The 24168-nt window shown below is 38.1% G+C and overlaps 1 protein-coding gene across 1 annotated transcript in view; it reads right to left on the bottom strand.

Annotated features, from left to right (window-relative positions):
- Window positions 1-279: 279 nt before the first annotated feature.
- Window positions 280-24168, bottom strand: part of LOC126163111 (centrosomal protein of 162 kDa) — a 217310-nt gene continuing 193421 nt past the window's right edge. The window contains exons 12-15 of the mRNA XM_049920034.1: window positions 14731-14921; window positions 7710-7861; window positions 5989-6103; window positions 280-947 (exon numbers count right to left, since the gene is read on the bottom strand). Coding sequence (XP_049775991.1) covers window positions 651-947; window positions 5989-6103; window positions 7710-7861; window positions 14731-14921 — 755 coding nt within the window. The 3' untranslated portion in view covers window positions 280-650. The remainder of the gene's footprint in view (window positions 948-5988; window positions 6104-7709; window positions 7862-14730; window positions 14922-24168) is intronic.

The following is a 24168-nucleotide window of genomic DNA, read 5'->3' as shown; positions in this document are numbered from 1 at the left end:
AGAAGTAGGGAAGGAGAGTGTAGTGCAAATAAATATATGACCAGCTTCCACCACATCAGTCATTGTGCACTCTAAGAACTACTTTCTGATGAATATCAAGTTACAAAAAAAAAGGCACCTTTTTCAACTTCTTTGAGTTCTGCAGTTTACTGTAACTCTGTCAAGCCACCCACATTTTCACACACTGCTTTACACAACAGACGTGTGTCCTCTTCATCTCTAGCACTCTGTTCTGAAAATATTCTAGCATTCTAAAACAATAATAGCATGGACATGTTGGGTTTCCTACATGTTACAACACTACAAAAAATAATAAATATATCTCTGTCTTGTAGTTCCATTTTCACTCAAAGCAGCAATAACCCCAGAGTAGCAACAAGTTTCTACACTTGCATATTCTTGTCTTTGCCAAAGCGAATTTCTGGCCCTGAGTTGTGACACAAGATTTTACAAACACTACAATTAAAGATGAGGCCCTCATTGCTCTACAATCAATACCACGGTACAAATAGTGTGTAAAGCAGCACATAAAGTAGCTGTATCTGGACTGTGAGTAATGTGCAACTGGATGCGGTCATCTTAAAGCACAACAAAATCTTCAGTCAGTATGTCACCTGCACACCCACAAAGAGTAGCAACGTAGGAAAAGACTACGATTTGCTAACAAAATTGGGTGCATCACCGTGCTGCTGGTAGAACTGGCGCAGAGCAGCTAGGATGTGGTCCATCTCAGCACGGTATTCAGCGAGCTGGCGGTTCTTCTCCAGCAGACGGCGCCGCAAGGCATCCGCATCCTCGTCACCATGCAGCCCCGCCAATCTGCGCCTCTGGTCTGCGTTCCTCTCCAGCAAACTGGCCACCACTGTTTGCAAGCGCTGCTCGCGTGCCTCGTGCCGCTGTTCCAGTGTCAGCAGTTGTGACTGGAGGGATGCAAGCTTCATATGGTCCTGCACAAGAGAAAGTCATTGTACAAGATTCTTGGAACTGTGCGTTTTTGCATTTGTGCTAGTGCAGCAAAACATATCCATAAATGTTTGTAACACAGTGTTTGCTTAACAGAATCATTTTGAAAATATTCTAATGTGAAATGAATTAATAATACTATCCCATACAAATGAATGAGCAAATATGAATAAAACATTCATAACAAGTCATGGAAGTTTGACAATAGAAAATTCAGTTTGAAAAATAAGTAACTTTTACAAGCACAGCCCATCAAACATTTTCATGGTGAGATACTGCTACTGGACAGAGAGGCACACCAACAAGAAAACAATATCAAATTTTTACAAACATTTTCTTTTTCTATTTTCTGACTACAGTATAGATTTTCTGACTCACTCACTCTCTCTCTCTCTCTCTCTCTCTCTCTCTCTCTCTCTCTATCTATCTCTCTGTTCATGTTCAATATTTTTGTCACTTAGGGACTGTGTATTATTAATATAGTAATTTCTTTCCCACATTTATCATAAATTTTTGAACCGCTGACTATTCATGGGTACAATTCAGGCATCCCTGATGTAACAATTCTGATCTTTCTGCTGTCTCTAACAAAGTGATTTGTTTTCTGTAATGGATTTAACACTGTATTCTCAATGTGTGCTTCCCTCTTGAGGGGCAATGTGTCAATTTCCATATTGAGGGGGGGAAAACACTCAAACACAGTTAATTTTAAAGTAGAAAATCACCTGTAAAGAATTATGCAGTAAATTTTACATTTTCATGATTGATTTTTAAGTCACTTTGTAGCTTCCAATAACACCTTGTTTTACTGAAGTGCTAAATATCTGGTGCAAACAATACATAATCTTTAGTACCAGTGCACAAGAAAGTAACCAGAACATATCCACTCAGGGAGGGCTGTACTCACTCTATGACAGTGAGTACTTCTGTAACAATTACACAGTTGAATTACTAGAAAGAGAGCTTCAGTCTTCATTTCTTTTACTAATAAAGAAATTATCATCTCAAATTATATTTTGGCCTATGATTTACAATACTAGCTACTCATGGAAATTTTTTTAAAAATATGTACTTTTTGAAAAATTAATAATTTTTAAATTTCATTTTGGAAAGAATTTTTTATATTAACCTACATATTACTGTATACTACATGAAAGGGCATGAAAAATGCTGTAAAATGGTATGCACCCCAGGTCTGTACCTCAATCAGAAAAGCTTCTACAGAAATTCTAAAAAATTGTCATTCCCCGTTTTTGGGTCCATTTATGATAACTTTACAGCTCCGTAATTCCGAAACGAGTTGATATATCTCAGTAAAACTTCATATTTTTCTATGTCCATATCAACAGCACTCCACCAAATTTCAAGAAAATTTGAGATGGTGAGGTTGATGTGATTCGATATTGAGTAACCCTAGCCTGGTCCAAGAAAACAGTTAACAACACGAAGTATAACTTTTATGTGTGAGATTATGTCTCTGGAATATGTTCTAACAAGAAGGGGCCCCCAGGGGTGTGACCAATGTTGTGAGACCATCTATAACTCTGGAGCAGATTACGACTGCAAGCATCAAGTTCTGCAGTCACTGACCCTAGTAAGCCATGAGTTGTGAGCAACTGACGAAAAACATTTCTTGGAATTTCATGTGATGCTCTATAGCAGAATTTCCAAACCGTTTCATCCAATCCAGAACAATGGTATCTGTAGTAAGTGCTCCACGAAATCTATTAATAATGTGGCAGGTTTTTTCTAACATTTTGATGATAATAACTATTTTTTAATTTTGTTACTATTTCTGTGTTAATATTTATGATTTAAAATTGAAGTAATGACTCAATAAAAAAAGTTTTTCCCATTTTTTAAAATTTTATTAACCTCTGAAATAAATACTGTGTTCCACCAAAGAAGCAGGGTTCTTGATGTGTTCTGCCAGAGGAAACATTTGAGAACCCCTGCTCTAGAGCCCTATAAATGAAATCCAATCACAGAGTACTATAAATGATATCTGTTTACAGAGGTGTACTGCATTGTAGTGGTTAAGGTAGGTCCATAGTGTCCAGAAGATTAGGGCTTCAAATCTCATCAATAGCTACAATTTTTTTATTTTTAAATCTTCATAAAAATCATTTTGATCTCTTTTATTCAATTAATTGCTTTAAATGTAATCTTTTTTAATTTCTAATCCTTTGTCACATAAAATATTTAATTTTATTTTGTCTTACAATTATTCTTTTTTCATTTGGAATTGTTGTGCATTTAATTTTAATTTTTTTATATATTAACTTAGATTTAATTTGTTGTGTTTTATCATCTTATACTTTTGTTCATGTTACAGCATTCATTATTTACATTCCTCATTTTCTTGAATTTTGTTTTATTTGTATGCATGCCCTTCTTTCGTTTAAATCTTCATCTGCATTGTTTTGACCATAGTGCAACAAGAATTTATTTTTACATGTTTGTAGGGCAATTGCTGTCTGAAAAAGTACATCTTGTAATGAAAAACACATTTTTGACAAAATTTCACAGCCAATATAAATAGGTTAAAACATTCTTTGTTTTTTTAACTGACAGGTTAGCAAATTTAAACATTTAACTATAATGGTACATAAATGAAATCAATTAAAATGACATGCACAAAGATTCCACATGAAAAAGGAATGATTGGAAGACAAAATAAGAATAAATGAAGTAGTTAATGTGTTGGTTAAAATGATATAACAAAGAATTAAAAAAAATACACTTAAACCAATTACGTGAATAAAAATAATTATGAAAGTCATTTTTTAAAAACAAAAAGCAATTGCAGCACCTGACAATATTTGAGCCAACAACCTACTGAACATCAGGAAACACCTCAACCACTACACCTCTCTGTGATTGGTACCATTTTAAAAGGCTCCAGAGAATGGATGGAGAACTAGCAGCATTTGGGCCGGATCCAGCCTACAACTGGTTTCAAGCCCAGTCTGAGAAATAATTTTAGGGGGTGGGGAGGGGGGAGGGACGGAGAGGGGGGAGAGAGGGAGAGAGAGGGGGGGAGGGGGAGAGAGAGAGAGAGGGAGAGAGAGGGGGGGAGGGGGAGAGAGAGAGAGAGAGAGAGAGAGAGAGATGCTCACATTACATGCCACAAGAGATGCATTTTTTGATATTTCTGTTGACATTTGGCTTGACTCATGTTTACAGCTCATGTCGTAGACAAGTGAAAGTTTTGCTTACTTCACTCATGTGCTATGTCGTTCTGCCACCACTGTATTTGAACAACAATCAGAAACATATGTCCAGTCTTAACATGAACTCATGGCTGTTATGCTCATGTATATACTGAGGGTGGGGAAAACAGTTTACTGCCTTCAAGGGGCGCAAGGAGAAAAATTTTGTTCTCTGGATCAGTGCTGGTAACACACACGTACTTTTACTGCTTACTGCCTGCATCTGTGCTACACACTGATACATCACAAATGTTGACGGTAGGCAACAATGGCACAATAATAACCAATTTGAACAGCGTCAGCTGGGAGCATAACTTGATGAACAAACTGGTTGTGTTGTCACATATAACATTCTACACTAGTTGTTTTTTTTTTTAATTTCGTGCAAGTGTTTCTGTGCACCTTTGCTAAGTTTATTTGCAAAATGTCTTACATTAAAAAGAGGAAAGTATATTCTCAATGTTGCCAAATCCAGGAGAAATGGATAGACAATTATTGCTTTACCATGTACAAACATCAATTTATATACTTGCTATGCAGTAAATCACTATCTTTTGTGAAGGAATTTAATATAAAATGGCACTTTTCTACAAAACACACTGCTTACAGGACAACTGTGGAAAGACAAAATTAAAATATTAATTTCCAATTTGGACAAGCAACAGCAAATGTTTGCCAAACTGAGGGCACAGTGCAACAATTTGGTTAAAGCTAGTTTTATAGTGAGCAGAAAAATTGCCAAATTGTTAAAGCCTTTTACTGAAGGTGAATTTCTAAATCTGTACTAAATCCTGATTTTTTTTTAAGAGTTTATTAAGATGAACAGTTATCCACCAAATTAGTATGATGGCTGATTGCATTAAAACATGTTTGTACAATCACCAATCTAATGACTGACAGAGCGAGGATTGTTGTACTGTGAATACACAAAATGTTTTGAAGTTGAAGGTAATTTATAATGAATTGGCAGCAACCAGTTGACTTTATGGGGGTGTATTTTCCATGATAACATTTCAAAATGTCTGTCATCCCATCTCCACATATTTACATTTATTTATGTGTCATGAACACTGTTTATTTACAAATTCTGTTGCAGAATTTGGCAATGGAAGTTTTTAAGACAGCTATTGTAAAGCATCATAAGTAAAGAAACAATGCTCACAATGTGCAAGTAAGTATAAATATCTGGAGATGGGTGAACACAATACGAATGTACTCTCAAAGACGCATGCTTTGAGGCATAATTTGTTGGCATGTTGTTTCAGGAAAGGGGGTGCCATTCCAAAATAATATGTTAGCGACCAATCAAACTTTCTTCATGAGATATCAGTTCCTCAATGAGACAGTTGTAACACAAATAAGTCACCAGGTGATATACAATACAACAAATGAGCAAGCTCAGAGGGGAAACATCCACCTCCTCTTCATTTTAGACAATACTTTGTTCTTTGTAGCACTTAAGTATCTATGCCATTCAATTTATTGTTTAAATTCAGCCAATGGTATTTTATCACTTACAAAAGGAAATTTGATCAGCACAGCACAGATGGAGGTTGATGATCACACTAATTGCGATAGTCTTTACTATTTTATGGACACTGAGTAACATCAGCTTAACAATTTTTGTTACCAGCAATTTTTCACATGTGACATGATTATTATTTCCAACTATTATAGCAATATTACAATATGTGAACTGGAATTATACACTGTATCACTAAAAAAATCTGAGGGAATACACTCAGCAAACAAACAATTATTTTATAGTCCACACTCACAACAAAAGTAATGAGTGTCAAATCATAAGACTTACCGGGTCATTGTCAGTCTGGAGAACAGATATCTTCTTACGGAGTTCCACAACACTGTTCTCCAAATGGTCCCGTTCAGTCTTCAGAACGACTATCTGCTCCTGACACAGGTCAAGCCTGGAAATGTAGAAAGAGTATGAATATTATCAATAAAGTCTCCACACCTGACACTGTTATATATGCACAACACTGTCTGTCTGAGGCTGGGCAGGTGAAGTTACGAAAATAGAGTAATTCTACTTTATGAACCTGTCTCATATTTATCACTACATTTTTGAAGGTAGATACACACTAAAAAATACACAAGACAAAATAAAAAGACATTGTCATTCACTTCAGAAACAAATAAATGAAGCTGGCTGCAGTACAATGCAGATGATACAGTTTTATGATTGTAGTACACCACACTGAATATTTCTAACAATTCAAAACTGTGTGTCAGAGTGGTACTCAAAAGCATGTACCCGGCTCTCACAGGCTTCTTGTTTCTAATGTTTCCTAATACAACTGATTGGTGGTATGTTTTCAGGGTTCCAGGTAAAGTTTTTTAATGCGGTATTATGAGGGCTAACATAGTAGCCTCGTTCAGGTGCTGCAAGCTATGGTCTTCATTGAAGTCTCTGCCTGGCCTCTAACCAGACTGGCTGGAGTCACTGAAAAATTATGTGCAAAAATAGAACTGTCAACTGAACTGGAAACATGTAAAACATGCCATCATGTGCTGTACATACTGAATAATGTCCATAACTGCACACTGAGTTCCAATTTGGTAATTTTTCTCCCAGAAGTGTACAGGAAGACAGGTGGGCTAGCTTCAGGAGGCACAACTGCCAGAACCGCCAAAAGAAACAGACAGAAAAGCTAATACCAACCCCATAATTTTTGGAACAACACATATGTCTTCAGGTTAGAATGAGGATTTGGTTGGAAAGTGGACAGGAGGGCCGTCTTGCAATACAGAACTCAAGCTAAGAGGGATTTACCACCTTCAGTTCAAACTCTATCAACGAATTCCTCTTTCCTCTCTGAAGAAAGAGCTCGTTGTTCTGAAAGCTAGGACTGCTGTTATCTTTTTTTGTGCACTGGTAGTACTGGGTGCTGCATCTCTACTTGGATACAGCGGAAAATTTATTATCAGACATTTTATCACGAGTGTCTAAGGCTGTAGTTTTTTAAGGGTATGGTTTTCTTTTTACCAGTCATATGTCACCTTCTCTCAAAATATTTTCATTTTCCATTTAAGTCCAACATATTTGAAGTTATAACTGCATTTTCAAGGAATTTACTGATACAGTTGTTAGATTCAGTGAAGTTCACCACTTAGTAGTAGTTGAACTACACAGATGTTACTTTTACAAGAAAAAGCTTCTCAGAAGATATTAAAAAGTTGACAAAGTATAATTAGTTGTGACATTCATTCAGCAATAAAATGTTTGTCTTCTGCATTGGTGGAAAACTTTTATGTCACAGTTGTACTTAAACTTCAAATGGTCTAATATATTTATGAAACTGCATGACTCCAATACAAGTTCAACTCCCAGACACTTATTCAGTTTTAACTCGTCATGAAGAATTCTCTACTGGATGTACTCCAAAATTTAATATGTCAACTAGAAGATGAGGGTAATGAAGGAATTTTCATATGTTACATAATAATATGGACTCCTAATTTTCACTCAACCATGCACCCTCTGTTTCTAGCCAGCATTTGCCACACACTCACTCCTTGAGCTTCTCCTGTAGGTGCTCTATGACTAACTGCTGTGTGGCCAGCTGGCCCTGGAGTTCCGCCACCTGGGCATCCGTGCCATAGCGAGCACCCTCGTCCCGCACTTTGCGCAGCTCCTCCGTGTGGTGCTCTTGAAGCACACTCAGCTGGAACATCAGAGCAAGATAGAATGAAGAAGTGGACAAGAACCATTGTTCATAACACAACTGTGAAAGCAATAATTTTCAATTTTATAAAAGAATCAGAGCTAAGAAGACTTCAATTTCAATGCAACTGAAATGTGGACTTGTGTGACAGCAGAATTGTACTACTAAGTACTAAGTGCTTGGGTCTCTCTCTCTCTGACCCCCCCCCCCCCCCCCCCCCCCCAAAATTCCAGCCTCATAGAGCCAGAAGTTAAAACATGTGTTACTATCACAAAGGACTTTCATATGTACACAAGATAATGGTATCAACAGAATGCTACTCACCATACAGCAAAGATATTGAGTCGCAGATAGGCACAACAAAAGGACCGTCAAACAAGCTAGCTTTTGGCTAAAAGGTGTTCTTCCAAACACACACACACACACACACACACACACACACACACACACACACACAAACTCTCATATACATAACCACTGTCTGAGCCTCAGCAGCCAGAGACAGTGGTCATGCTTGTGTGAGTTACATTTGCATGTGCGTGTGCATTTGTGTGTGTGTGTGTGTGTGTGTGTGTGTGTGTGTGTGTGTGTGTGTGTGTGTGTGCGCGTGTGTTGTCCAATTTTAAAGAAGGCCTTTTAGCCAAAAGCTAACTTCTTTTGACAGTCTTTTTGTTGCGTCTATCTGTGACTCAACATCTCCACTATACGAAGGCTATTCAAAAAGTAAAGTGACTTTCCAAACTGCACAGTCATCATATATTCAATTATTGATTTTTTTTTGTTTGTTTGTAAAGATGTCCCGAACATATGTTTCAAGTGTAGAGCATACTTTGTTTGTTTTTGACTGATAGAAAGGTTAGACCTGTTTTAGTGCACTCGGCAATTTTTGATAATTATAAAAAATGGAGCAAAGAATTTGCATCAAATTTTGTGTGAAAAACGGAATCAAGTGCTCTAAAATACTTGAAATGTTGATAGTGGCATACAGTGAGTCTGCTGTAAGTAAAAAAAATGTGGTACAAGCTCTTCCAAGATGGCCGAGAAGATGCCAATGACGAACCTTGCTCTGGACGCCCCAGCACATCAACAACAGATGATAACGTTGAAGCTGTGAAGAAAATAGTTTTCAAAAATCGTCGAATTACCGTAAGAGAAGTTGCTGAGGATGTTGGCATACCTGACGGCTTGTGTCATGCAAATTTTTTTCTTTTTTTTTGACGTTTTGGACGTGAGACGTGTGTCAGCGAAGTTTGTTCCAAAACTTCTCAATTTTGATCAGAAGAATCATCGCATGAGCGTCGCTCAGCAGCTCTTGAATGATGTCAATGATGAACCTGGTTTGCTTAAATGGGTCATAATTGGTGATGAAACATGGATTTGCTGTTATGATGTCGAAACCAAAGCCCAATTGTCCCAATGGAAGCATCCCGGAGTGCAAAGACCAAAAAAAGCATGCCAAGTTCGATCAAATGCCAAAGTTTTGCTTTTTTTTTTTCACTTGTCATGGCATAGTGCACAAGAATTTTTGCCTCAAGGTCGTATGGTCAATAAGGAGTATTACCTTGACGTTATGCGCCATTTGCGAGAAGCAATAAGCAAAAGACATTTGGAATTATGGAAGAACAATTCGTGGCTTTTGCATCATGACAATGCATCTGCTGATTCATTGTTGCTTGTGATAGATTTTTGGACCAAAGACAACACGACGATCATGCCTCAGCCACCATATTTGGCCCCCTGTGACTTTTTCCTGTGCCCAAAGCTGAAGAGACCTATGAAAGGACGAAGATTTTTAAGGATTGAGGAAATAAAAACTGCATTGCTGGAAATAATCAAGGATGTACCAAAAAGTGCTTATGAGAAGTGCTTCGAGGATTGGAAGAAGCATTGTCACAAGTGTATTGTATCTGAGGGGAATTACTTTGAAGGGGACAACATGAATATTGATAAATAAATAAATAAATATTTTTTCATAAAAATATAGTCACTTTACTTTTTGGACACACCTCGAATGGTGAGTAGCATTCTATCCTTTACATAATATTGTCATTATTCCATCCTGGATTTTCTATTGTTAGGTACTGGAACTGAATATTTTTCAGTATAGTCACCAAGGCAACAGAGATATTTGTCTTAAAAGTAAACCAGTTTTCCAACACTATCAACAACAAAATGCCAGATGTCATCCTGTCAAGCCAGCTCATTGAAGTTCATCATTTGTTACCCACAGTATGAGCTATCAGTTTCCTCAAATTTACTCTCCAGACTTTCCCACCGGATATGTTCAATATACAGCTCTCAGGTCTTCCACTGGATTACACTTTGTAAATCCCTCAATATTTCCTCTACGCAAATGCTCAACATCATCAAATGGTAGCTTGCTACTTGCCAGTGATAGCAAACAGCTGCCACCTGAAGGGCTGAGCAGTTGCTTCGAGGAATTCTGAGGGATTTACAAAGCATGGTCCAGTGACAGACACGAGAGCCATATATTGAAATTTCCTCAATGATTTTCCCAGTATTTTGTGTTCCTACTGTAATTAACAGTGATGGCGTAAGACAGATTTCTTACAATATCAGCTATTTGCACCATTGTTAACACAGCGCTGTTTTTAAAGCTGGTATTTTACAACGGCATGACATTTAATGGCATAAAAATGAATAATTTGATTTTTCAGACTAGTTCTCATCAGTGTTTTTCCTCAAATATCTGCAATGTTCTATTTTGCCTAATAATGTAGATTAATATTTTGTGTTCATTATTTGTGTGAAAGTTCTCACAGTATAAGATTTAACAGCATATCCCTCTCGCAATGGAAATTTGGGATCCACATATGCTGTTTTAAAAAATCTTATCCCCCTTTTTTAACAGTGTGGTTTCAGTTCTCTGAGACTGCAGACGTGTGTACAAGTTGTGTTTGTGTAAGTGTAGGTGTGTGCGTATGTGTAGTAGCTACTTTCCTTCTCTGGTACTGTTACATTCCATCCTGGATTTTCCATTGTTTGATTTCTTACAAGAGTGACAGTCCAGTAAGGCATGCAGGATGTTTTCTACGAAGTTTGGGAGGTAGGAGAGATGCACTGGCAGAACTTAGGCTGTGAGGACAAGCTGTTGAGTTTTGTCTGTGGACAGCTAAGTAAGTAAAATCATTACCTGCAAAAACCAAGTTAACAATTTTGAGGCCCTGTTTAGCACGCACTTTTAATCTGACAGGAAGAGTTTCAAAACACAGTCCTGCACAGTCAGTCAGTCATTTTGGAATGTTTTTAATGATGTCAATGGCAGTGTATTAAACAAGAAAAAGAAATAGGTTGACTAGTTTCTGTTCCTTGTTTAAAATTAAATTAGAGCACAAACACAAACACACACACACACACACACACACACACACACACACACACACAAGTGAGAGTAGGGCCTCCAAATTTCCTTTTAGGTACAAGAATTTCGTGATCTCTGAAACACAAATAAAACTTTTCACAATCATTTACACAATAATGAGAACACAAAATGAAGAATAATATTGCACAGGACAGAGTTCAAGAGCCTACTTACAAGTTACTGAAAATAAAACAACTGCAACACTAATGGAAGACAAAATTAAGTAAAATAACTAATGATTTTGAACCAAACAACTAAAAGAAGACAGGAGTAAAACTGCAGGAAAAAAGTAAAAAATGTAATTAAAATGTAGCTGCATTTCAAATTACAAGAAAAGTTTTTAAAGTGATATTTTGTATTCCCATTTGACTGACCAGCCAGTAATTAATTTAGTGTGATATTCTGTATAACAATACGTACTCATCGGCCAAGTGTGCATATGGAAGCTGGAACACCACACTATCCAATGAAAATGTTTTGAAAGCAACACAGAACCAGCAGTATTAATACCAGCTCTGCACAGTTTGCTGTCTGACAGCACCAAATGCAGTCAAGAACAACTTCATTATGCAAACTGCCTTATCTCATGTGCCAGCCACTGTCACACTCTCTGCCTTCTAACACCATGCAGCAGCATTACTCAGCCGATGCTGGAGTACTGGTTAATCTCCATGGTTTGTGTCCCTTTTACCTCATATCAATAAACTGAATACAGCACTAGACTAATTCGGAACCGCACTATCAAACAGGGACAGAAAATTCCAGATTAAAAAACATTTTGCTTTTAAAGATAAACACATGGCATTTTCCATTGTCAATGCACATCACATAAAACAAGTGATCAGGAATATTTGTTTGGGCTGACTACAGATATAAATTGCACATATCTATTGAAACAGCAGGGATAATGTGCTCGGTGAGTCTTGGAAGAGACATTTATACAAAAACCCAGAATGAAAATGGCAGCAATGGGGAACATAACAATGTTTTTCATTTAACCGTGGATTGAAAATCATCTTTGTAAGGAAGTGAACACCAGTTCCAGAACTGCAAGTCCTATTCTAGTTTGAGTCAATAGTAAGTAGAGGCTCTCATTCTAACCTACACAGTTATTCTGTTTCTTTCAATTGAAGAAGACATGTGCCATTTAATTTTTAAGCCATTGGCATGATGTAATAATTTCTGTGAAATGTCTAATTCACACAATTTAAAACATCTTCACATTTTTGGTTTTTCCGTTTCCTGATATTATTACGAGAATTGCTTAACAAATAATGTCCACTATTTTCTTTCTCAGAACACATTTATTCTTAACAGCTAGAGTGTGGCAACAATGTAAGTCATTACTTTTACATGTACACGGCTACTATAATGATGCATCCATTTTCGTTTTGAAAGTTCTGTATTTTCCTAAGTATTGCATGTACAAAAATGATGCAGGAATAGAACAGTAAACTCACCAATTTTGCATTTTGCCCAGAAGTTGGCGTTACGAGTACAGTGTCTTGACAAGAAAAGAGAGATATCGCCTCCTACCTGATATTCAATGACAAATAACGTTCCACTCATCTAGTACGGTTAAATTGCAGCAATGCAAATGTGAAGCACTCAAAATCCTCATGAAGCTGTAGAACATATATGAGATTTGCTGAAGGTTAATGTTTTCTGTACAAGGTCATGTCCAAAGCTGTATGGGCCATTTTTCTTCTGTGAGAAGACTGTGATGGGTGCCTCTTACCTTGATATGTTGCAGTTGTGGTAGTTTCCACAACTGACTGCAGAATTTCGTCTTCCAACAAAATGGTACACACACAAAATGGCACTGATGTTCATCGCAATCTAAACACATATCTTCCACTTTGCTGGATTGGGCACAAATACCTTACACTTCGCTTGATTGGGTCTAGTGGTGAAGATGATATAGCTCTGTTCCTCTGGCTGCCCATGTTGCCTGACCTAATATCTTGTGATTTTTTTCCTTTTGGGGGTACATTAAGGACAGTATTTACATACCCCTACTGCGAAGAATATCGAAACAGCTCACAGAATACTGTTGTGATGGCCACTAGCAGGATTTTGATACACAAGGTACCCCTTGGACATGTGACCAGAGGGGTACTCGTGCAAAATGAAAACTTTGCGAGTTTACAGTTCTATTCCTGCACTGATCACACTTGTACATGTAATACAATGGAAAATATAGAGCTCTGAAAATGAATGAATCATTTATAGTATGCTTATACTATTTTTCTGCATACTCTACATCACATTTTATGACTTTAGCCAGCACTGAAGAGCACATATTCCCTGTTGGCATAAGCTCTTGTCCTGTGCTCACAGCCATGTTTCCATTGCACGAATTATACTCTCATCAGTTTCAAAGTGTGTTCCACATACAGAACCTGTAAGAGGCTCAAGCACATGGTAGTCTGAAGGTGTCAGGTCTGGCCTACAGGGTGGATGAGACAGTGAAGACTCATCTAATTTGGTCATGTGTTCCCAGAACACTGTGTGAATATGCACTGTCATGTTGGAGCAAGATTTATTTATGGTTTCTGGCCTCAGAATTAATGGCTGACCCTTTTGGCAGCACATCCCTTAGAATGACACCACTAATAGCCCAAAATAATGTCATTGTGACTTTCCAGCAGACGGAGTTGTCTTTAATTTCTTCTTTATTGGTGACTGTGGGTGATGTCACTCCACTGAATGCCATTTGTCTCTGGCTCAAGGTGATGCATCTGGATTTTCTCACCTGTAATGTTCTGTGGCATCAAATGATACAACAGTTCAGATGAAATTGCTTTTCTTTTAATCTTGTGGTCTTGTGTAACTTATTATAAGCATAGCTTTTAATATCCAACTGCAAACGTATTTCCAAATATTACTGATAGTTGTAGAGCCAATTGTTGAGTTACAACACACCAGTCTGCAAGAATAATGGCATCCACATGATTCAATGTGACGAAGGAACTATGACAGGACATCCCAAAAGTGGCATGTCAAGGCTCTCAGTTTCTGCACTTCTTGACACTTTAACTCCTTTTACCCACTGCCCAACAGTACTCGTACAAACTGCATCATTATCGTACACTGCACACAAACATTTCTGTATGTTCACCACACTTTCTTTTTGTACAACCAAGAACTCAATTACAGCATGTTGCTTGTAACTGTCTCTCATGTAGACAAAATTTTGTTAGTGAATTAAGGCTCTGCCAGTTTTCCGAATTGATCACAATTTTGCAAACATGCAGAAGAAACATTAATTGTTGAACAACCCTCACATATTGTCCAGTGACTGTCAACTAAACATAGCTTCCACTCCTTACCCTCAGTTTGCCATGTCATACCCAAAAGAGTAAGCTCCTCATCCTTATTTGATAATTTTTACACATTTCAGTTTCTTATTGTGAAAAGAAAAACAGACATTTTGACTCATCTAGACACAAGAATGGTAACACATGGTTTATGCTAAAATACTAACATCCTGCAAGCGCTTCACTTTCAGCTGCTCGAAGTCTGCCTTGAGAGCAGCGAACTCCTGGTGCAGCGCCCTGTTCTCCTCCTCCAGCCTGCGCATTGCATCCAGCTGGTCGCCTGAGCCGCCGCGCTGCCTCAAGCTGCTGCTGGATGAACTGCTAGCTGCGCAGTTTTGACTGTCCCCTCTTTGTTCCCCTAATGAGGCAACACGGTTAGGTTGTTATGGTTAATAAGAACATTCAGATGTGTATAAGTGTTATATTTACAGAAACCAGAAACATTAGTATGAGTTAAAGGAATATACAAATCTGATAGTCAATTCTGAGTTTCTCAATTTAAGTTTTTCCAACTGAGGATGCTAAATCCTTGTGGCATGGTTGCATGTGAACTGGAAGTAGCTAATCTGATGCCTGGAGACAACAAAAACTTATACCCAGAGGTGATGATAGGTCTCACCAAACTCTGCTCCAGTGTGCTAACTCTAATTGTATACAGCTGATGTGTTCTGTGGACTGTGGTGATGTACAGCCAATGGTGACATAATGCAACTGATAGATTACATCACATGAACTCATGCACTTCTTCATGCTCGACTTGTACATCCAACAAATCTACTTTGGAGGAGGGAAATAACCATCCAGTAACCACAGTTAATGCACGTTCAGTGTCCAAAGAAACAATTTTCACCAAGTTTGTTCTGACTGTTTCTTTCTTTCTCCCTCAAAAATTTACTGATATTAAGCACAAGAAGTAAAGGAATACGATGCAGTGATGTACGCTCATATAAAATTACAAAAGCTAACTACATTCATGAGTCATGGAATCAGATACAGCCAATGTGTGGAAGAGGCAGCACTCTCGAAGTCACATAAAGTGGAATGATTCATAGTGTCACAGTTGGGATCTCATCTCATCTCGTGGCAGATAAGCAAAGGCCAGGAATCATGAGCAATATTAGTATATCTGTTCACAATTGTTTTGTGAGAGTGAATACCTCAATTTTGGAGAACTTGTTGCCAGTCTGGCCATGTGCAGGGGGCAACAATGTGTTAATCACAGTGGTCGCTCTTGGTTATTGTGAGTTGTAGCAGTGGATTTGTAGGCCATAACTTAGCAAATCAGTCACCAGTCGAATGCCAGATAACCACAGCTGACGAGCACCCATACTATCCAGAACCATTTCCTTGCCCCGGAGTATAAAAGCCACAGCTCCACATGGTATCCTGGGTCACCACACTTCACAGAACAAGAGGCAAGCACTGGTGCAGGAACAGCAACAGTGGAGCCTCTAAATATGTCAAAAGGTTGCTGGGACTTAAAGAGTCACAATAAATATTTGATAGTCATTACTTACTGGTATTTATGCAAGGTATACAGTAATTCCAACAACACAAAATAATGTCATAATTAATATTAATATTTAACTGTGGGTTATCAATAAAACTTAATTCTCTAGAACTTCGGTCAACAAGTTCCAAAAACTGGAATTATTTTCAGAAATATTGATGAACACCTTACAGTACATCAAACATTAATGACTTTATAGAAACTTATCATATTTTTACAAGCTTGCAAAATCGTTAATATGCTTCACATTCTGCAGGGCCTTCTTTGATCAGTAGAAATATGTATATGTTGATGGAGATTTATGTCAATGCAAGGAAATATTTTTGAAGTGGCATTCATAGTCGTGACACAATACACCATCAAAGATTTTGTAAAGTTTTATTATCCTCTTCAGCAATATAGAAAGTAACAACTCATCAATGATGATGCCATATAATCTCAAATAATACAAGGATGTCGAAGGAAATTGGCCCAGTAGCTTTCAAAGGAACCATCCTAGCGTAAAGCCATCGGCACACGGACTGTGCTATCGAACATTAACATTGAGCATGCCAAGTTCAATGTGCTGCTGAACGCTCAAGAACGATGCGACTTGTTCATACGGTACACGGGCCACAACGTGGTATGCGCGAGCACAATGCACTCCAGCTGTAGTTGAGGAATGTTTCTAGTTCATAAATCACACTGTGTACTCAACGCGTGTGCGTAAAATTCCCACATTAGCTCTACTAAAACACACACTTCCTCCATCGTCCACGAAAAGGAAAGTACCATGTCCAATCAATAAGGAAACAGGCTTATAAAAGTTCCATTACAAACAGTGTGGTACAAATTTATAGAATACTTCTCTGCAAAAGATAAACATTATTTCATCATTCCCACATTTTTGTAAAACCCCAAGGTCAGTCTTACTTGATCACTGTTCCTACCCTGTAGCAGAATCTTGGCATCATATGAATTACAAAGTGAAAAAGAAAAAGGAGCAAAAATCTTTATACAGGTAATGCAAGCTGTCCTGTAGATGAAGTCAATCGAACAACGTCACCCCTCAAAAAAGGTGAACCTATATTTATATAACATCAAATATTATAGTATATATTAAACTAATAATAAAGTATCAGAACCTAATAAAAACGCGAATGTTGGGGAAAAAAAATTTGGAAGTGTCAAGACGCAAACCACCACCCCAACAAACAACTCTCTACAGGACAGTGACGCTACTCATTACGCTAAACCAACAACACACACCTTGCTTCTAATCACAAGACCCTTGCTGAAAACCTTAATTGTAAATATGTTACCAACTGAAATTTAATTATAAGAAATTGGGTGGATCTTTAACGTGTCGCTGCCTTCAAATACCCTACTCTCATAAGAGGCAAGTTACAATAATTCTTTTGCCACAAATATGATGTTTCTCATTATTTTATTGGAACGAATCACACAGTTAACAGCAGTTTTTCCAGTGATTCTCAATTTGCTGGTGCTCAGAAATGGCAAATATACATATAGGATTGAAATGAATGCCAATATGGCGCCTCACAACTCTGTACTGAAGGGAGATGGCGTGCGTGTGACGTAGGTGGCGTTGCGCCATCTCATTGCTCAACGCTCAGACGCACGCTCAGAATATCTGACGTGCCAGATATTGCTCTGTATGTTTGGAAAGACTCCCGAACGTGCTATTTCATGCTATGACGTCAGAAACTTGGCACGCTCAACATTCAACGTTCGGATGCACGGTCCATGTGCCAACGGCTTAAGGAAGGTTTCTGTATATAATTTACATAGATGTAAAGCATATTGGCTGAACTATGATGAAGTTGTGCCTCCCGAGAACTTTCCTGGTGTGTGCTGATTAAACTGTTTAAGTTATACTAGAATTTGGAGTTAATATGCAATTACAAAACTCTACACTGTGGCCGTAAACAAAATTGCCACTATACCAAAAAAGTTGGCTGTGGATACTTAGTGCTAGCAGTGCAGAGCTGGGGCAGTCGCTTCTATAACCTAAATCTGGGTCAACAGGCAGGAATTTGAAGTCTGGTACACCTGAGAAACGCAGAGGTAGTGACTGACTTATTTCAAATTCTGTTAACTTTTTTTTAACAAATAACAAGAAGGAAATGTGGTAATGGAAACTCGTTGTTGGTATCAGATGTGTGAAAGCAGTCGTATCACATACTAACTCTACTGTAATTTCTGCACAGACTTTTACTTGGACACAGCCACCAACCAGCTGTGCACCTGAATGAATGGCTACCACCAAAATGTGGCCCAGAACAGAGTTAACCACCCGCCTGTATCCGTATCTGAGTGATTACTCTGAAATTTACACCTAAGTGTATGGCAGAGGGTTCACAGGACCACCTTCAGACTACTTCCATCATACCACTCTTTAACATTATGTGTATTCTGCCAATGAAACACAGTCTCTGGTTTACCCCCACAACATTTTCCATGTGGTGGTTCCAATTTAAATAGTTTGTAATTGCAATCCCTAGGTATTTAGCTGAGTCGACAACCTTCCAATTTGTGTTATTTTTTATGTAACCAAAATTTAATACAATTGTTTCAATACCAGTGTTGAGGACTAACACACTTTTTATGGTTTAGGTTCAGTTTCCCCTTTTTGCACCATGCAAATATGCTGCTTAAATAATTTTGAATTTCTTGCAATACAGTGGCAGAACACAAAGCTTAGCACAAGATGTTGGCTTTCAATGGCTGCTTCACAACCCTTACCACCTGGATCCTTCCTCTCCCCCAACACCACCAGCTCTGAATTACAGTGAAACATCATTTTTGCATTCTCGCATTTTACATTTTCCCACTTTTTACATCCATTTTTGTTGGTCCCAACAGAAGTCCTAATCTCTCAATACAATGCTTTCCCATCATTATCGATTCCATGTTACATTTTCTGTATTTTAAGTTTTCTCTGATGTTCTCGTGATCTTTAACATTGATTTTCATACAGATTTCGGCTTAAAATGCATCATATTCCTGCTCAAAGTGAGCCTTAGAACAAAGCAGAAAACACAGACTATATGAAAAGTTACTGATTGTATAATGCAGTGTTAGCACAGTAAGCGAGCTGTCAGCTTGTTGGGTCATGGCTGCCTGATTATAAGTTTGCATGGTTTGGAATGGTGGGAAACTCTGCTGAATTACTGCCTTATGGATTATCATGATCTGACAATAGTGACTCTAGTAGCAACCTTCCTTCCACTCGTCGTGTCGCTTTACAACAGCTTTAATTTCATTTCACAGTTATTTACATAAACAAACACCACTTATGAAGATGGCCGTCTCATAATGTGCTTTCACGAATTATTACTTCTGCTTGAAAAATGCTAAACTGTATTAGGCGAACAGCCCCCAGTTTGTACGATATGATGGCAGATGTAAACGTTCCTCCTCAAGATGCTCTGTAACAAGATGACAATTTCTGCCCTGTTTCTCATCCAGAACTTCCCTGAACTGAATGACCTCCTTGTTAGCAAGAAGCTGTAGATTTAGTGTTTATTGTTCTCTGTTTTCAAAGACTGCCTACTTTAGTGTTTCAACCAATACTTTATTACAAGTTCTATTTACTGTAATTTTATAAAGATTATCAATAATAATTCTCATATTAAAATGTGAATATCTTTTTAATATGGTTTCACGAAAGATTTGTGTTTCTATTAGACACGATCAGAATGAAGAAGGAAACCTGCACATGTGTTTGAGTGTGTCAGCACTCAGCTGCTGCCTTTGCGATTATCATGAAGGCAGTGGCTGAGTGCTAATACACACAAACACACATTTCCTTCTTCATTCCAACCACGTCCGATAGTGTAAATAAAACACTGAAGGAAAAGTCTTTTGTTAAACCACATTAAAAAGATATTCGTGTTCTACTGTGAGACTTATTATTGACGATCATTAGCAAATTGTGGTAAGCAAAATTTGTACCGCAATATTGGTTGAAACACTAAAGTTCGCAGTCTCTGTAAACAGAGAACAGTAGGCATGAAATCTACAGATTGTTGTGTTTCCTATGCTTTCCTGTATGTCACACTTTCCTGCATTTTAAACCTTTTAGGGTCAGAAATAGATGAAATGTATGACGAGATAAAAGAAATTATTCAGGTAGTGAAGGGAGACGAAAATTTAATAGTGATGGGTGACTGGAATTCGTCAGTAGGAAAAGGGAGAGAAGGAAACATAGTAGGTGAATATGGATTAGGGGGAAGGAATGAAAGAGGAAGCCGCCTTGTAGAATTTTGCACAGAGCATAACTTAATCATAGCTAACACTTGGTTCAAGAATCATGAAAGGAGGCTGTATACATGGAAGAAGCCTGGAGATACTGACAGGTTTCAGATAGATTATATAATGGTAAGACAGAGATTTAGGAACCAGGTTTTAAATTGTAAGACATTTCCTGGGGCAGATGTAGATTCTGACCACAATCTATTGGTTATGAACTGCAGATTGAAACCGAAGAAACTGCAAAAAGGTGGGAATTTAAGGAGATGGGACTTGGATAAACTGAAAGAACCAGAGGTTGTAGAGAGTTTCAGGGAGAGCATTAGGGAACAATTGACAGGAATGGGGGAAAGAAATACAGTAGAAGAAGAATGGGTAGCTCTGAGGGATGGAGTGGTGAAGGCAGCAGACGATCAAGTAGGTAAAAAGACGACAGTTAGTAAAAATCCTTGGGTAACAGAAGAAATATTGAATTTAATTGATGAAAGGAGGAAATATAAAAATGCAGTAAATGAAGCAGGCAAAAAGGAATACAAACGTCTCAAAAATGAAATCGACAGGAAATGCAAAATGGCTAAGCAGGGATGGCTAGAGGACAAATGTAAGGATGTAGAGGCTTGTCTCACTAGGGTTAAGATAGATACTGCCTACAGGAAAATTAAAGAGACCTTTGGAGAGAAGAGAACCACTTGTATGAATATCAAGAGCTCAGATGGCAACCCAGTTCTAATCAAAGAAGGGAAAGCGGAAAGGTGGAAGGAGTATATAGAGGGTTTATACAAGGGCGATGTACTTGAGGACAATATTATGGAAATGGAAGAGGATGTAGATGAAGATGAAATGGGAGATAAGATACTGCGTGAAGAGTTTGACAGAGCACTGAAAGACCTGAGTAGAAACAAGGCCCCGGGAGTAGACAACATTCCATTAGAACTACTGATGGCCTCAGGAGAGCCAGTCATGACAAAACTCTACCATCTGGTGAGCACGATGTATGAGACAGGCGAAATACCCTCAGACTTTAAGAAGAATATAATAATTCCAATCCCAAAGAAAGCAGGTGTTGACAGATGTGAAAATTACCGAACTATCAGTTTAATAAGTCACAGCTGCAAAATACTAACGCGAATTCTTTACAGACGAATGGAAAAACTGGTAGAAGCCGGCCTCGGGGAAGATCAGTTTGGATTCCGTAGAAATGTTGGAACACATGAGGCAATACTGACCTTACGACTTATCTTGGAAGAAAGATTAAGAAAAGGCAAACCTACGTTTCTAGCATTTGTAGACTTAGAGAAAGCTTTTGACAATGTTGACTGGAATACTCTCTTTCAAATTCTGAAGGTGGCAGGGGTAAAATACAGGGAGCGAAAGGCTATTTACAATTTGTACAGAAACCAGATGGCAGTTATAAGAGTCGAGGGGCATGAAAGGGAAGCAGTGGTTGGGAAAGGAGTGAGACAGGGTTGTAGCCTCTCCCCGATGTTATTCAATCTGTATATTGAGCAAGCAGTAAAGGAAACAAAAGAAAAATTCGGAGTAGGTATTAAAATTCATGGAGAAGAAGTAAAAACTTTGAGGTTCGCCGATGACATTGTAATTCTGTCAGAGACAGCAAAGGACTTGCAAGAGCAGTTGAACGGAATGGACAGTGTCTTGAAAGGAGGATATAAGATGAACATCAACGAAAGCAAAATGTGGGTAATGGAATGTAGTCAAATTAAGTCGGGTGATGCTGAGGGAATTAGATTAGGAAATGAGACACTTAAAGTAGTAAAGGAGTTTTGCTATTTAGGGAGTAAAATAACCGATGATGGTCGAAGTAGAGAGGATATAAAATGTAGACTGGCAATGGCAAGGAAAGCGTTTCTCAAGAAGAGAAATTTGTTAACATCGAATATAGATTTAGGTGTCAGGAAGTCGTTTCTGAAAGTATTTGTATGGAGTGTAGCCATGTATGGAAGTGAGACATGGACGATAACTAGTTTGGACAAGAAGAGAATAGAAGCTTTCGAAATGTGGTGCTACAGAAGAATGCTGAAGATAAGGTGGGTAGATCACGTAACTAATGAGGAGGTATTGAATAGGATTGGGGAGAAGAGAAGTTTGTGGCACAACTTGACTAGAAGAAGGGATCGGTTGGTAGGACATGTTCTGAGGCATCGAGGGATCACAAATTTAGCATTGGAGGGCAGCGTGGAGGGTAAAAATCGTAGAGGGAGACCAAGAGATCAATACACTAAGCAGATTCAGAAGGATGTAGGTTGCAGTAGGTACTGGGAGATGAAGAAGCTTGCACAGGATAGAGTGGCATGGAGAGCTGCATCAAACCAGTCTCAGGACTGAAGACCACAACAACAACAACAGGGTCAGTCCACTGAGAAGAGTAAAAAGGGGTTTTTACTGTAGGTAGGTGGAAGTTGTCAGTGCACACACCCTCCGATCTCGTAACCTTCCTGCCCTGTCTCCACTAGATGGTGCCCCACACCCAACTTCACGCGTGTCCCATGACTAACTCCAATCATCCTGCTGTCACACCCTTTTTGTCAGTCTCCCTCCTCCTCTATTCCACATAATTAAACACAAGTAGTACGACATGCTGAGAGATCTACATGCTATAGTCATAGAAGACATCACTGGTTTCACAATGCCACTGTGTGTGTGTGTTATGTGTGTTTGTGTGTGTGTGTGTGTGTGTGTGTGTGTGTGTGTGAGAGAGAGAGAGAGAGAGAGAGAGAGAGAGAGAGAGAGAGATAACTCAAGAGGAGGAGGAGGAGGAGGAGGATGATGATGATGATGATTTGTTCAAAAGGTTTTCAGAAATTACTGCAACCAGTCGCCTTTTATGTAGATGTATTTTATTTAACCATGACCGGTTTCGAGCTGCCTAGCAACTCATCATCAGATGGTATATACATTTAGTGCTTTTTTGTATCCATTGTGTGGGTGGTTGAGTATCTGTGGAGATAAATCTTTCTGCAGGTATATATATCTCTTTTAGGACGTATTTTTGAAACCATTGTGTCTTATTTTTCACAATTTCACAAGTTAAAACTTTCACTAGATGTATATTACTTTTATGAGGCACTGTTGGAAACATATATCTTGTTTTTCGTAAACATCGCTGAACACACTTAGCCACAGATACGAATACAGGATTTACACATTATAAACAAGCCAAAGATTACACACTTAGCCACAGATACGAATACAGGATTTACACATTATAAACAAGCCAAAGATTGCAATCTTTGGCTTGTTTATAATGTGTAAATCCTGTATTCGTATCTGTGGCTAAGTGTGTTCAGCGATGTTTACGAAAAACAAGATATATGTTTCCAACAGTGCCTCATAAAAGGAATATACATCTAGTGAAAGTTTTAACTTGTGAAATTGTGAAAAACAAGACACAATGGTTTCAAAAATACGTCCTAAAAGAGATATATATACCTGCAGAAAGATTTATCTCCACAGATACTCAACCACCCACACAATGGGTACAAAAAAGCACTAAATGTATATACCATCTGATGATGAGCTGCTAGGCAGCTCGAAACCGGTCATGGTTAAATAAAATACATCTACATAAAAGGCGACTGGTTGCAGTAATTTCTGAAAACCTTTTCACACCACAGTCGCAGTGTTCCACATCCACAATGGATAAAAGTCTGATTTGTTCAAAAGCTAGCAACGGGTTAGTCTTGTTTGTATGTCTATTAATAACATAGTAACTCAGTTATTCAGTGAGTTATGATCTTCACTTCTTAAATACAAAGTGAATAGTTTTGAAAACAAACCTGAATGCATCCTGTAATATCTCTTTATATTCAATGAATTATTC

The sequence above is a fragment of the Schistocerca cancellata genome, chromosome 2 (assembly GCF_023864275.1).
Source record: "Schistocerca cancellata isolate TAMUIC-IGC-003103 chromosome 2, iqSchCanc2.1, whole genome shotgun sequence".
In the NCBI taxonomy this organism is placed as follows: domain Eukaryota; kingdom Metazoa; phylum Arthropoda; class Insecta; order Orthoptera; family Acrididae; genus Schistocerca; species Schistocerca cancellata.
Note: the sequence above shows the minus strand (reverse complement) of the source record. Positions and strands in the feature narration are given on the sequence as shown.